At 42.8% G+C, this 15331-nt stretch overlaps 1 protein-coding gene across 1 annotated transcript in view; it reads left to right on the top strand.

Annotated features, from left to right (window-relative positions):
- Positions 1 to 793: 793 nt before the first annotated feature.
- Positions 794 to 15331, top strand: part of LOC126235649 (dapper homolog 3-like) — a 29552-nt gene continuing 15014 nt past the window's right edge. Inside the window, exons 1-3 of the mRNA XM_049944364.1 lie at positions 794 to 946; positions 2298 to 2584; positions 2694 to 2949. Of these exons, the coding sequence (XP_049800321.1) occupies positions 794 to 946; positions 2298 to 2584; positions 2694 to 2949 (696 nt within the window). The remainder of the gene's footprint in view (positions 947 to 2297; positions 2585 to 2693; positions 2950 to 15331) is intronic.

The following is a 15331-nucleotide window of genomic DNA, read 5'->3' as shown; positions in this document are numbered from 1 at the left end:
AAATAATGGAGCTCTTGGATTATTAAATGCAGGTTCGTATCCAGTCTTTCGGAAGTTCCCTTCTGATTAACAACTACGCAATATATCGATGAATATCATTAATTCTCAAAAGTCGAATACACACCTTTTGTGTGAAGGAGCCATATATTTGTATTTCACTTTTAATCGTACAATTTCGTATCCGTTATCTTCTGTCACAAATCTCAATAATCAGATTACAGTTCTTCAAACCAAGTTCAGGCTAATCGGCACGAAGACAATCCCGGAAGCCCCCTCTCTTTTTTTTCTAACAACCACCAGAGAGAGTACTACAAAGAATACTTATGCGCTCATGGCATAGCTATTGTATGAACTACTTTTCGCATGGATTCTGCGAGTATGAAGATAGAAAATTAGTAAACGTCATTTAAGGGTAGAATTGTATCAGAATAAGTCATCGTATGTAAAGAGATATTACAAGCTATCCGATAAGGACTCAATAAAGGCGGATGTGCTGTATTACCAGCAGAGTTGTCAAAAAGAACCTGCACAGTTTTAGTCCTACGTTGGTACTGAAATAAAGTCTTCTGTCCGAATGCTCGTGAATCATTATGGCAGCGGGACGGAACAAGATAAAATTAAAGCCGAAAATGGAAATACTTTCATCCAAAACTGCTTCACCGTAGAAGATGACACGTTGGAGCATAGCGCGGACGCAGGTATAGACGTAAGTGAGCGTAGAAGCGAGAGATAGCTCACACCGCCAGACAGAGAGAAGCCTTGAGGACGTGGTGGGGAGCCCGCTGTCCTCTGTATGGAAGACGTGGGGCAGCGGGTGGCCCCTCCTACAGCCTCAGCCTACCGTGGGACGCAGCGCGCCACTGGTCAGCCCGAGGTCGCTCCAGTTTCTGAGGAGGCTGCACAACTACAAAACGTCTCACTGACGTCACCTTCTTGTAGGGCTTCGGTGTGTACACTGTGCTAGGGAATGGTGACACTTTTTGCGTACAAATAGACTTCGTTTCTGTAATCACCTCTTGTGTGGAACACAGCGGGCTCTGTTCGCCTATAAAAACCAGAAAACACTGGGCAGCGAAGGTCTCCTAAATTTCCCAGAAAAGAGAGCTCACTCGTCGTTTTTACTGGAGAAGCCGTATGAGTAGGTTACAGACGGGGTAGCAAAACTTCAGAGAAGAGCGATCCATTTCGTAATGGATTCAGGTGTCGGTCTTTCCGCCTGTTTATGAGTGATACCTGTTCAGGTAACTCAGAAATAAAGCGACAGGGCATAAATCAGAAGGTCTGAGATTCAATACGCTATTGGCTCTGAAAGTTTTCGCGTTGACTACCGTTTCTTTCGTGTCTTGCACTGATGTACGACTGGGAAAACGGTGGCAGTGCGCCGCGGTTCGGAGCCCACGTTAAACTGTACGGCCCCCTGTAGCTGGCCGTGTGAGGGGGGCGGAGACACAGCGGCTCTGTGGGGCCGTGTGTCCAGCAGGGCAGGGTGCGGCCCAAACCAGCCTTGCTGTCGAGCGCAGCTATACTCACTCACGCCACGTTTATTCACGTTCATGGCCAACTACTAATCAGTGTGATGGCTTCCCGCATTTTAATGCATTGGTCTTGCATTGCAACGTTCCTGTTACTTCACAGTATCATTCACAAACGTCGTCAACATACTCACTTGCTCATTTAGGCCCTGTAACCCTCGCTTAAGCACTTTCGAAGTAATTTTTGCACCCGTGAGTCCTGTCTACTTACGAACGACGTGCTAGATTCTACCTTGTTCATGATTTCAAGTCCACTCCACTGACAATCGCTAAGCTAATATTTTTTTCACCGAGCGTCAGCGCGCAACCGTATCGAGTGTTCCGCGAAAGTCAAAGAACACGGCAACAACCTGGGCCCTTCTGTCTGTCACTCTTCCGATCTGGTGGACGGAGTGAGCGAATTTTTTTTGTGGAACTCGTATTGATCCCCATAGAAGGGAATTTCCCTTCCGAGAAGACTCATAATACGCGAAAATTGAGGTGAGAGGCAATGTTTGGGTAGCTGTGTGACGGCTGTGTAGAGGAGGTATCAATGCTTTAACCTCACGATTCAAAGTACAGGCAGGCAGGTTGGAGAGGGTGGAGGGTGGTCCGTACACTTTTCCGCTCCGTCGAATGCCGATGATTGTACAACAGCGAATTTTGTGCACGAAACTGTTAGAGACAATGGGTGGAACGAGATGTCAGTAGGCATTTCCCCGGTAACGGCGTCCCGCATTGTCGAGCGGCTATAAGAGTAGGAGCGCCTCAGTTGCCGGGCGACAGAATCCAGTGGACAGGAGGGCCGCGGGGCGTGGGGAGGGCCCGCACTTCCTGGCCCCTCTTGTGGGGACTCGCCCGCGCACCGCACCTTTCTCCAGCACAGCCGGCGCCGCCGCTGCACCCAGCCGTCGCCCGGCTGCGCCTCCTGCGGCGCAACAGCCTCCGTCCAGCAGTGGACGCCTGCCGCCACTCCGTGCGGTCTCCGCCTACGAGGACCCTCGGACACCGGCGTCTCACCGGCTGGCTGAGGCGACGCATTGGCTGCAGGCGGGCGTCGACCGTCGTAGCGGGTGAGTAGCGTTCACTGCTGTCTCACAGAGGGGCTGGGGAAAGTGCGACTGATGCCCTGACCTACGTAGCAGCAGTGTTAGATGAGCGGCGCGTTTCTGGTGATTGCAGACGCTGTCGGTGTGGAGGCGCGCGCTCGCAGACGGCGCGGCCACCTCGAGGGCTGGAGCTGCAGGCAACGCTGGCTGGGAGGAGAGGCCTCCCTGAGAGGACGCGGTCCACGTGCACTCGGGCAGAGTCGGAGCACCGAAGCAGCTGTCCGACCGTCTCAGACCGAGCACCGGCTGCTCCCTCCCGATCAGAAGCAGTCTACGGCTCCTCCGCTGCTACAGCCGAGGACAGACCGTCCGAGCTGAGGCCGAGGCGGGCAAGTCTCCGCGCTATGCGGCAGATTTGCTTGTCTCGCGCCGAAGCGGTGACAGACGGTTCTCTCCGAAGCTGTAGCTGTAGAGGGTTTGCCTCCTTATCCTGCTATGGCCCCGGGAAAGCCCGTCCTAGCTGCGACCGGGACGTATTTATTTCTGTCCCGTGTCGAAGCGAAGACAGTCGGTTTTCCCGACTTGCAGTATGAGGTGGTGTGCCCCCTTGGCGTGGCAGAGGATGGAGTCGTAGCCTCAGCAGAGGAGGGATTTCCGGAGCTGGAGCGTGGGTGTGGTCCTTTAGCTGTGGTACGGTGTCGGCCATTTTAGTTTGTCGACCCTTGCTGCAGCTAACACAGGGCCTCTCCCCACGCTCTGGCCGAGGTTTCCCTCCGATGCTAACACAGGCTTCCGCTCCGTCCGATGCTGCGGTAGGAGGATCGCCGTCGATGCTGCTGACCGAGGAGGTGGCAGCCCCTGCTTATAGCACGGAGTCTGACGGTATTCGCATTAAACCGTATTCGTGTAACGCGAATACAGAACGGTTAATGCGAATACCGTTGACTCCGTGCTTAAAGGCCTGGGACCGATCGGCCAGTCCTTCGCTAGTTCTTCACTTCCCCGAGTGCTGCTGAAGATCGCTGACTCCTCGGGGTGGCAGATGACGTTGCTGACCCGCAATGAAGGGCAGTCTGTTGCTGCCCAACCCTATAAATGGGCTGTCTTCGTCACCCCTCCTTGTTTCTGGAGTACAAAATTATCAGTAAAATATTTTATAGAAAAGAAGCTGTGCCTTTTTATTTCCACCTGTTAAAATATAACACATTTCGATCGATCAACATGTGACGTCAATAAGAAAGAGGCAGTGCTCCAAGACGTCATCTTTAAGTGCCACGGTTCTGTGTGAATCCTACAAAAATGAGGAGGCTACGTTCCTCCCTACATTTCACATATCGCATACGAGATGAACTACTCATCTTTCAGGATGATACGAGCTGTTACTGCATCTACCAAGCACTTAAGTATGATAACATAGCATTTTCTGCTCCCGAGCACTTAAGTATATAGCATTTTCTTCTCCGGTTTACCCAAACTGCACGTCTGTGCAGGCAAATGGGTTACCTACATATAGACACACGTGACGTACGATAGATGCGAAACGAGTACTGTTCTCAGATGCAAATCGAGTACCGTTCTCAGAGTCTGGTACTGTTATCACGCCTCCCACACACTGCAGTCTAACTGAGATCGCTCGTTGCCGTTATGCAAACCGCGCATCGGATAATGCAACTGGGTTGCCACAAACAGGCGTTTACGTCTTACTCTCACTGGACCTCGCCAGAGCAAGCGTCTAAGATGAAGCTAGTGTATCCGTCTGCTACCTGTGGCCACTCAAGGTGTAAAAGAGCAGTAACAGGTGCTGTACATATTGAACACCAGCCTGACTAGATAAGAGTCTTCGCAGGCGGCGCTAACGTGGTATACCTGCCCTATGGCGAGGCACACATCGGCAGTGTCACGTGACACGACAGTTTCTTAGAGAGTTCCAGCTGCCGTACCCTACGGAGTAGCATAAATGCTACTGATTGAGAATACTTTGGTTCGTAACTGCGCCTTCGATTACATGCAAATTCTCGGGAATACGTCACAAACTTAAGGCAACTAGTGGATTCTGTGAAGTTCACTGACACATTGATTTTAGCAAAGTAGACCAGCGTGGTAAATCTTCTAACGCAAAGTATATTCCAACTTCTCCTTTCACAGATTTTCTGGAAGTACTAAAAGCGAGCAAAAGCATAAGCTTACCTTTCAGTCTGCATCCAGATAGTAGATATACGTGTCACTCGCACAGAAGCAGTAAGAAACAGTGGATGTTCGACAGACGCATCTTGTGTACGCAGCAGTTCAGAGAACTGGGCTACAGAGGTTCAGCCGACATTACTGTGAATCACAAGTTCGCTCTGGAATACAGGTTTCCAGTGGAGAGGTTGTAACATTACGAGTGAAGACAGCTATAACAGAACTTGAATAGTGTAAAGTTATCGTTAAAAACGCACGCCGCGCGATTTGTTACGATTTGGTCGGTCATAATAGTAGTAACATGCTTTTGAATACAATTAAAAAAAATAACGGCGATACCTGTTTAGCGTTATTGGAAAAAATATGTAATAAATTAATGAGTAAGGTAGCCGATCCTATAAGAAGAGGTAAAATTGGGCATATTAAGGTGTTTTGCTTTATATCGACTAAGCCGATGATACGGCGTCTTTTTTTTTCCCGTTTACTCTTAGAAGAAAAAAAAAAAAAAAACAAGTAACGATGTGCTAATTGTGCGTTGTGGAAAATATAGGGGCGAATTTTAAATAGCTACAGTGTATAATCAGACTAAAAAATGGACATTCAGTTACGTAAAATAGCGGACAGTGAAGTGTGGTCATTAAATTGAGTACACCTACAGGGCGGTAAATTCCGGAATAAGTATATTCGCATCTCACGAGGGACGCGATATTGAGACCGTTTTTTTTTATTATTATATCACGGAGAACGGGCTTCAATTTACAAAAAACGAGAAAAGCTGTATCATTATCATTGACTGTTGGTGTCAAGTAACCAAACTGTTCATCAAAGGGTTTCGGTGAATGAGTGGTGAATGTGAAATGAAACTGTGAACAAAGTTATGTTAAATAAAGCAGAAGAGACAAGACAGTTTGGTAGTACCTGTTATTATTCCATAAACTGTAACATTTCTTCTCGTTGTACGAAGCCTTTATAGACGATCGTTATGACAATTTGCTTTGAAGGGATCTCGTTACGAGTTAAGTTTTGGGGACCTGGTCAACAGGGGATAGTTCGTAGATCTTAAGTGCTGCAGCTATTCTGGAATCAGGTGCTACCGTGACCGTTGTGTGTTGTCAGTGGCTTAAGGTCATCATATCTCATGCTCTAAGATCGACGCGCCTTTCCTCTTGGTATAACGGTGTCTCACGGTAACCACGACAACGCCGACGGCGAAGGAAGACACGGTAGAAGTGGCGCCACAACGTGCGGCTCGATCGAGGAGGATTGCTGCATCGAGTCGAGTGTCATCCGGATTCACGAACCCTAGAGTTGGAAAATATTGTAGCAGCCAGTGAGTCTGTCCAATGAAAGAGGTATTCTTCAATAATCGCTAAAAGTGAGCGATACTACCAGGTATGATTAAAATAACTGTATAATTATAAAAAAAAAAGGAAGTTGAGACTTGTGATTTCGGTAGATAAATATATATATAAATACAAAGTGAAAATAAGTGTATGTCTTATAATCATGTCAAAACGAACGAAAAGAATACATGATAATGTGCAGTTGAGTAGAGTAATGAGTAGAGAAAGAGAGGAAAGTGAAGAGGATAGGGATGATGCATCCCATGAGCTCAATGTGGGACAGGAGACATGTACAGATAATAATATAGTTATTGATTTAGAGCCGTCAGGAGATTCAAATACAATGATAAGTAAGGTAAGCAGCGTGGGAGAACATACAGATCTTGAGGTTTCGGAAGTAGATCAGCAAGTTGAACCTCAAAATGGAAATATTAATCAAAAAATATTTGATATGCTGGTATCAATAAATACTCAAATGGGTGTAATGAATGGAAGATTTGGTTCACTAGAAAGAGATAATAAGCAATTAAAAGAGGACAATCAGAAGTTAAATGAAAAATTTGAGGCCAAATTTGGCTCATTAGAAGTTAAAATGGATTCTTTGGAAAGCAAACTGAACACCTTTGATTATAAACTAGAAAATACTAAGAAAGAATTAAAGACGGACTGGGAGACTCAATTAAATGCGAAATTTGGAGAACTAGATGTAGAGTTTTCTAACACCTTAGAAAGGCAATATAATAATTTAATGGGAAAACTTCATGACGTAGAAAAGAAATATCAGGTAGTTTCGAAGAGTTATGATGGCCTGTCCAATAGGATGGTTAAGTGTGAAAGCAGCTGTTTCAATGCTAGCGCACAGATAGAAGAGCTTTCGAAACAAATAGTCGAATTTGAGTCTGATGCTCGTAAGGGGATTGACAAGTATTTAGTAGATCAAACTAAAAGACTTGACGAAGATCTATCTGAATGGATAGAAATAAAAGGAAATGAAATTGTAGACAAGGTTAAGACTACTATTGGATCCCAGCCAAATGAAAATATCAATGAGTACCTAAGTAGAAATGATGAATTAATTAAGCTCTTCACTAGCGAATTTCAGAAAATAAAAGACAAAATAGTTGATGAGTTACCTAAATGGCAAAAGGAAACCAATCATAAATTGGCGGAGTTAGAACGAAAGTCATCACAAAATTTGTTGACAGAGGACGAACGTTCGGAGAATAGGTTGAAAAACAACCGAACATGTGATAATACGAAGTACAATTGTGGTGAAAATTTGCATTGGGAAGTTGATGATTCGGTTGGTAAAGATGATGATTCTTTTGGTCAGCGAGGATATTTGTCTTCTTTAAAGGTGGAGAACAGCATTTTTAAAAGTAGACAATTCCCAACATTCTCCACTGAAAAGAACAACCTGCATCCGAAAATCTTTATCAATAATTTCAAAAGAATATTTCCGCGTAGCTGGTCAGAACACGACCGACTTCAATTTATAGTATCCAAAATTACCGGAGAAGCCGCATTATGGGCCGCCGAAGTAAGTGAAAGTTGCCATACTTGCGCTGAGTTTGAACAACTTTTTTTGGCTAAATACTGGTCGTCGAGTAAACAAGAGAAATTAAGAAAAGAGGTTTACCAACCTGAGTATTTTAACAGTAAAAGGAGTACTTTAAGGCAATATTTTGAAAAGTACATAAATAAGACACGTTATTGGAGTGATCCAATTTCTCACAAGGAAGTGATCAGAATTTTGAAGGGAAGGTTGCCCATAAATATACGTGAAAAGTTAATAAATGTTCCTGACCACGATGTAGAACAATTCTTGTCAGTGATTGACTCTATAGATATGATTATGGAAGACGCAAGACAAATGAGTAGTAATCAAATGTCGACTCACACTCATAGTAATACGAGTAATTATAATAATAATTTAACGTATGATAATAATAATACCGAAAACCAGGTCAAACCCGCATCACAGGAGCGTGGACAATCTTCATCCTATGGTTGCAATAAAAACAATGATTATAATAAATATAGAAGAGATACTTACTGTGCTAGAGGTAAACCTCGATATGGTGACGCGAATGTGCATAGTAGTGATATTAATAAGAGTAACAGGTACCCAAGTGATGAACCCAATAGCATTCGACCTTGGGAAGATAATTCGAAGCATAATGTTCATCGGCAGGATGGAACAAATGCCTCAAGTCCTCATCCAGCACAAGGAGTTATACCAATGGGCGAAGGAGCCTCCAGTGTGCGACGGGGTGAATACCATAACTCGGATCATACTGTACGGATTGTGGAAGTTCATGAACCCCCACCGATGACTCAACGAGATAGATTAAACTAATACCAGTCACCAAATGCCTTCCTAGGATGACTGGAAAGGAGAAGGAAGGCAGGCATCAATTTGAAGTGAGAGTATTAAGGTACAACAATGATCAGGATATAAGGAATGAGTTAATTGAAGAAAAACCTGAAGTTTCTAATAAATGCGGACAAATTTTACAGGCAATAATTCCAACAAGTATAAATAATGTTGATGTTGAAATATTAATTGATACTGGAGCAACTATTAGTGTCATGACGTTGGACTGTTTAAAACAGATAAGCCGAGGGGTAAAAATGCCCACTTTTCCTATCACAGGATGTACCGTGTCTGGCGCGTTCAGCGCAAAAATGCAAAAAGTTGTGAAACAGGTACGTGTTGACGTTACAATACAGGGGGCTCAAATAGAAAGTACATTCCTGGTTGTTCCTAAAATGACAGTACCATGTATGTGGGGTTTGGATTTTTTATGTGAGACCGGTGCAATCATTAATTTAGAGAAAGGTGAATGTATATTTAATTCCAATGGTAACGTTTTGACAACCACCCTGAGAAAGGGCCGAGTAATTCCAAATCAGTTGTGTATGAATCTAATGGCAAAATATGTCAGTATTGATGATGAAAATGTGTATGATATATGCCTTATTGAATGTTCTGAAGAAATGATTGATAAAATGTCATTGCAGGAAAAGGTGTTAGAATCAGAATATTTATCTGTTATCCAAAGGGATGAACTGTACTACTTGTTGGAAGCATATCAGTCAATTTTTAGTAAACGTCCGGGTATAATAAAAGACTTTGAATACCATATAAAGACGTATGCACATAAACCCTTTTGTCGTACTTCCTATTGTATCCCATGGACAAAGAAAGAAGTAGTCAGAAAGGAAATCAATAAAATGTTAGAATGGGGTATTATTGAGCCCTCAGATTCTGAATATTGTAACCCTCTTGTGGCGGTAATTAAACCCAATGGTGACATCAGATTGGTGTTGGATGCCAGAGAGATCAATAAGATCATTATACCTGTGCAAACGCGACCAGAGAACCTAGAAGAGTTAGTACAAAAGTTTTATGGTGCCCGCTTCTTAACTTCTTTGGATATGCGTAGTTCATATTGGCAAACTAGAATATCTAAAGAATCTAGAAAATATACTGCATTCGTTTTTCTGGGCCGAAGTTACCAGTTTACTGTCATGCCATTTGGGTTGAAAATAAGCGGTGGTGTTTTCATATCGGCCTTAGATACCGTACTGGGCAGAGACCTTTTGAATGAAGTTACTTTATATGTGGATGATTTGCTAATTGCTTCTGAAACTTGGGAGGAACATTTGGACTTATTAAGAAGAGTTTTTGCGAAATTTTTGGAATACGGAGTTACTGTAAATTTGAGAAAATCCAAGTTTGCTCATAACCAATTGAAATTTCTTGGACATATAATCACTCCTGAAGGGATAAAACCAAATCCTAAAAAGATGGATGCGATTAACAGATGTGCTTATCCAAAGAATAGAACGGAATTAAAGTCATTTATCGGCTTAGTTTCATTTTTTCGACGATTTTTACCCAATCAGTTAGGAAGCCAAGACTGTTTGTTACGGCTGTTAAGAAAAAATGTCATGTGGGAGTGGAATTCCGAATGCACGCAAGCTTTTGATAACATCCGCAATGCTTTGACTAATGCTCCACTGCTACATCATCCGAGACTTGATCAAGATTTTTATATTGCTGCGGATGCTTCTGAAACAGGATTGGGCGCCACTCTTTTCCAGATGGACAATCCAGAAGATATCAGTACCATCAAAATAATTGGGTTTGCCAGCAGAACACTCTCTAGCTGTGAACGTGCATATTGTACTACTGAATTGGAAGTACTGGCCGTGGTCTGGTCCCTTAGGAAGTTTCGCTATTTTGTATATGGAAAGAAGATCATTGTATTCTGCGACCACAAAGCTTTATCTTTTATTTTAACAGGAAGGATGTTCCATTCACGTTTAACCCGGTGGGCCTTGCTACTGCAAGAATATGATATTACGCTCAAATACATCAGAGGGAAAGACAACATCATAGCTGATGCTCTTTCAAGACTACCGAAAAGAAAGAATAACAACGAGTGTGAAGAACGGACTATTGACTTTAAAGTCATGAATTTATCAAGGCAATATTGTGAGAGGCAGATTTCACAGCTATCTCGAAGTCTTCCACAACTGCAAGAAGATGATAAGTTGTGGAAAGCCATTAGGCATGCTGTTGAAAGCAAAACGCTAACTCACTCTCAAGAACAGTATCAATTAAAATCCGGAATATTGTATCGGAGGAAGGATGAAGAAGATGTTTGGAAACTTTGTGTTCCAAATAAATATTTAGAATCACTAGTATGGTACACTCACTTGAATTGGGGTCATTTTGGTTCCGCTAAATGTACAGCCAAAATAGCACAATACTGCTATCATCCAAATTTGGGACGTATAGCTACAAATATTATTAAGAAGTGCAAAATATGTCAGAAGGCGAAACCCATAAACTATTGTCGGAAGATAGAATTACATCCTATCATCCCACAACAACCTTTAATGTTGGTGTCATGTGATGTCTGTGGGCCATGTCCCGTGACACGTGGACGGTTCAAATATGTATTGGCTTTCTATGATCTCTTTTCAAAATATGTGAAATTATATCCTTTGAAAAATCTCCACGTTCGACCCATGTTACGCAAATTTATCAACAACTATATAACTGAGCTTGGCAAACCTATAATGATCTTGACAGACAACGCTGCTTATTATACAAGCAAAGTATGGAGAGACACTATGAAAGAACAAGGAATCCAGCACATTTACATCTCAAGATTTTACCCTTGTGGAAATCCGGTTGAAAGAATCTTCCGAGAGTTGAACCGATTTTTACGGACGTACATACCCAAACAACATTATAAATGGATCGATTGGATTTATGAATTTGAGAAAGTGTATAATGACTTGCCACACTTATCGACAGGTTATTCACCTAACCAAATAGTATTTGGTGAAAGTATTGTGCCAGAATGGATGAAGAAATTACCTGCGATAGAACAAAAGATTACCAAGAAAGAAGATATGGTGAAGAAGGTCTACGAAAACCTGAAGCATCAAGCACAATTGAGAAAAACCCGTTTTGATAAAAATGTGAAGAAAGTAGTCACATATGATGTAGGGGAAGAAATTTTATTGAGAAATCACCCAAAAGCATCAACCAGGAAAAGACTGAATAAGAAATGGCAATATTTATATACAGGTCCATATAAAATAATGAAAATACCTCATGAAGGGAGCTACCTCCTGGCAGATTGTGATACTGATGTAATTAAAGGCTTGTTCCCTCACATAGACCTGAAGAAGTATTATCAATAATGAGCAAAATATAGATTCAAGAAACACTGAATGATACCAAGACTACACTCAGTGGACTAAATAAAAGCACCAATGGATAAATACGTACTTATACTAACTTACAAAGAAAATTAAAGAATGTACCGACGATTTCCATGAGATACCTTCTTGGTATCAACAACAATGACAACGCTGAAATACGATTTATCCTCTCACCGAACAGCGAGGATGGATGATTTAAAAGTGGAATTAAGAGGAAAAAAAGGACCAAATCCTCTCTGGTTAAACAAGTGGCCTGATAAGGGTTTTGGCCTAGGATGCCAATCGTCGAACCCGGCTGTGATCCCTGCCTTGCACAGTCGGTTGAAGAACGGAGGGCTTCATCCAAGAAAAAAAATGTGGTGTGAAAATGAAGTGATTAGTGCGAAGTGTTCCTAAGACAACCTATAAACAAATGTGGAATTTAGTTAAGGCCATTTTGTCTAGGCCCATTAACTCAACTTAAATATTGTAGAATGTATGTACTGACTTGTTGAGTGAATCTGAGAGTGAGTGTATTCGCCGAAACAAATACCCTCTCCTGTCACAGTACACAAAAAAAAAAGCCTGTTCTGTCTGGAACCCTCTTCAAGACATCACAGTCTGGGGGGCCGTGTAACATTACGAGTGAAGACAGCTATAACAGAACTTGAATAGTGTAAAGTTATCGTTAAAAACGCACGCCGCGCGATTTGTTACGATTTGGTCGGTCATAATAGTAGTAACATGCTTTTGAATACAATTAAAAAAAATAACGGCGATACCTGTTTAGCGTTATTGGAAAAAATATGTAATAAATTAATGAGTAAGGTAGCCGATCCTATAAGAAGAGGTAAAATTGGGCATATTAAGGTGTTTTGCTTTATATCGACTAAGCCGATGATACGGCGTCTTTTTTTTTCCCGTTTACTCTTAGAAGAAAAAAAAAAAAAAACAAGTAACGATGTGCTAATTGTGCGTTGTGGAAAATATAGGGGCGAATTTTAAATAGCTACAGTGTATAATCAGACTAAAAAATGGACATTCAGTTACGTAAAATAGCGGACAGTGAAGTGTGGTCATTAAATTGAGTACACCTACAGGGCGGTAAATTCCGGAATAAGTATATTCGCATCTCACGAGGGACGCGATATTGAGACCGTTTTTTTTTATTATTATATCACGGAGAACGGGCTTCAATTTACAAAAAACGAGAAAAGCTGTATCATTATCATTGACTGTTGGTGTCAAGTAACCAAACTGTTCATCAAAGGGTTTCGGTGAATGAGTGGTGAATGTGAAATGAAACTGTGAACAAAGTTATGTTAAATAAAGCAGAAGAGACAAGACAGTTTGGTAGTACCTGTTATTATTCCATAAACTGTAACATTTCTTCTCGTTGTACGAAGCCTTTATAGACGATCGTTATGACAATTTGCTTTGAAGGGATCTCGTTACGAGTTAAGTTTTGGGGACCTGGTCAACAGGGGATAGTTCGTAGATCTTAAGTGCTGCAGCTATTCTGGAATCAGGTGCTACCGTGACCGTTGTGTGTTGTCAGTGGCTTAAGGTCATCATATCTCATGCTCTAAGATCGACGCGCCTTTCCTCTTGGTATAACGGTGTCTCACGGTAACCACGACAACGCCGACGGCGAAGGAAGACACGGTAGAAGGTGACGCGTTCAGAAGCATTCCGCACATCCATCTTCTAATGGATAGCATAACATCAGCTGTGTGCATTAAAGTTTGACTGGTTTCGGTGATACAGTCCACCACCTACGCTTTCAAAGGGCATCATCACCGTATCTCTAAAACGAGGAGCAGATGCGAACGGTGTCCGCGGAACTCCTCGTTTTCCTTTTGCACCACATCATCTCAACTCCTTAGTAAATGCACAGAAACTTACGTTGAATCAGTAACCGAAGCAAGGCTTGCAAGTTGAACCAAAACAAGAATAGAAGTAACGTAGTGCGCGTTAATAGACCAAAGGGTTCGACTTCATTTGACTACGGCGTCATGTACCAGACTCTGGAGCAAGTGATAGCCGTCAAGTATATCAAAATTCTGTCCCGACTGACTGAAGATGGACCGAACACGTAAATGTAGTACGACAGACGAAACTTGGAAAAACATTCTTCGATCCGAATAATGGAAGTTCGCTTTGTTTATGGATTTTTTTTTTTGTTTGCATGGGAAGAGGTATTCAAGAAACCAGTGGGTGACGCTACAGTTAAGCAGTTATCTTTACCGATCACTTACAGAATTTCGAGAGCCCTCGTTGTATAATGAATTAGGAGATCTACCACTTAGTTCAGTAAACATCTCGCTTATTGACCGAGAGGCTAAAATTACAGACAAGGAGCTCATTTGAGTGGCTGCTTAGAGGAATGTTATACCTTCTAACGTCCAATGCCGCATAATTTTTCTGTTCAGTGTGTGTTACAGGCGCTCTGTAACTGAACAGACGACACTGCGACCAGTGAACGTGTACAGAGGGGCTGTTTATTCCCCCCCTGGTTCGTTAATGCCGTGTAGGCCAGAAGAGTGCGCACGCGCTTTCTGGCTGTCGACAGTCGTCGGCTGTCATCCTTACCCAGATGACATCCACACGATGTCAGCAGAGGCAGTAGAATCTGTCCGCAGGGTTGCATCGAAAGTTTCATCTCACAAGTTTTCAAAGAAATCTGACAATGGCCGCAGCAGCAGTCTCGACGCATCGAGGCAGCTTTAAGAACTAGGTGCAGCTGCGAGCGAAAACTTCTCTCTCCCTAAGGCACAATGGTACCACTCACAAGAACAACATATAGAACATGTTCATCCATTCCGCAATTTTCGCTCAACCTTGTTTTTTGCTGCCAGCATTGTGTTATTGGCGAAGTATTATACTTATTAGGGCAAAGATAATAGATTTGCTGTGTTCGGCAGGTTTATAAAATATGTGTTGGGGTGTAAAGTTACTGTGGCCAGTGTTCCAACATGTGCAAAGAAAATGACTATGTCCAGTTATAAGGAATGTATGGATTTGAAGCGGAAAATTGCGATTTCAACGCATCGATAGGCGTAAGGGATATGAAAGGGTTATACATGAAAAGTTATGTCCAGTCGTAAGAAAGAGATAGGTATTCATATTTCCACAGCCACAGCCATCAGGAGGACGGATAGTTCACTCATCGTCGAATGTCACCAGATTGGGGCTGCAGTCGTAATACGTGTTCGGTTTGCACAGCAGAGGTAGCCGGGGACCAGAACGAATTGACATTTCTGGTTTAAGGCTATTGCGAGTGTTGGGTCCAAAGAAAAGTTCTGGCTGGTTGGGTAGTCGGCTGAGGGCAAGTGCTGGCAGCGGCCTTCGCTGCACTCTCTGGATAGCTGATTTGCCGGTAGACAGTGGTCAGCACGCTGGACTCACATTCCGGAGCACGACGGTTCAAACCTGTGTCTGGCCATCCTCATTTAGAGAGTGAAATTTTGACTCTGTAGCGGAGTGTACGCAGATATGAAACTTCCTGGCAGATTAAAAC

The sequence above is a fragment of the Schistocerca nitens genome, chromosome 2 (assembly GCF_023898315.1).
Source record: "Schistocerca nitens isolate TAMUIC-IGC-003100 chromosome 2, iqSchNite1.1, whole genome shotgun sequence".
Classification (NCBI taxonomy): domain Eukaryota; kingdom Metazoa; phylum Arthropoda; class Insecta; order Orthoptera; family Acrididae; genus Schistocerca; species Schistocerca nitens.
This window is presented reverse-complemented; position numbering and strand designations above follow the sequence as displayed.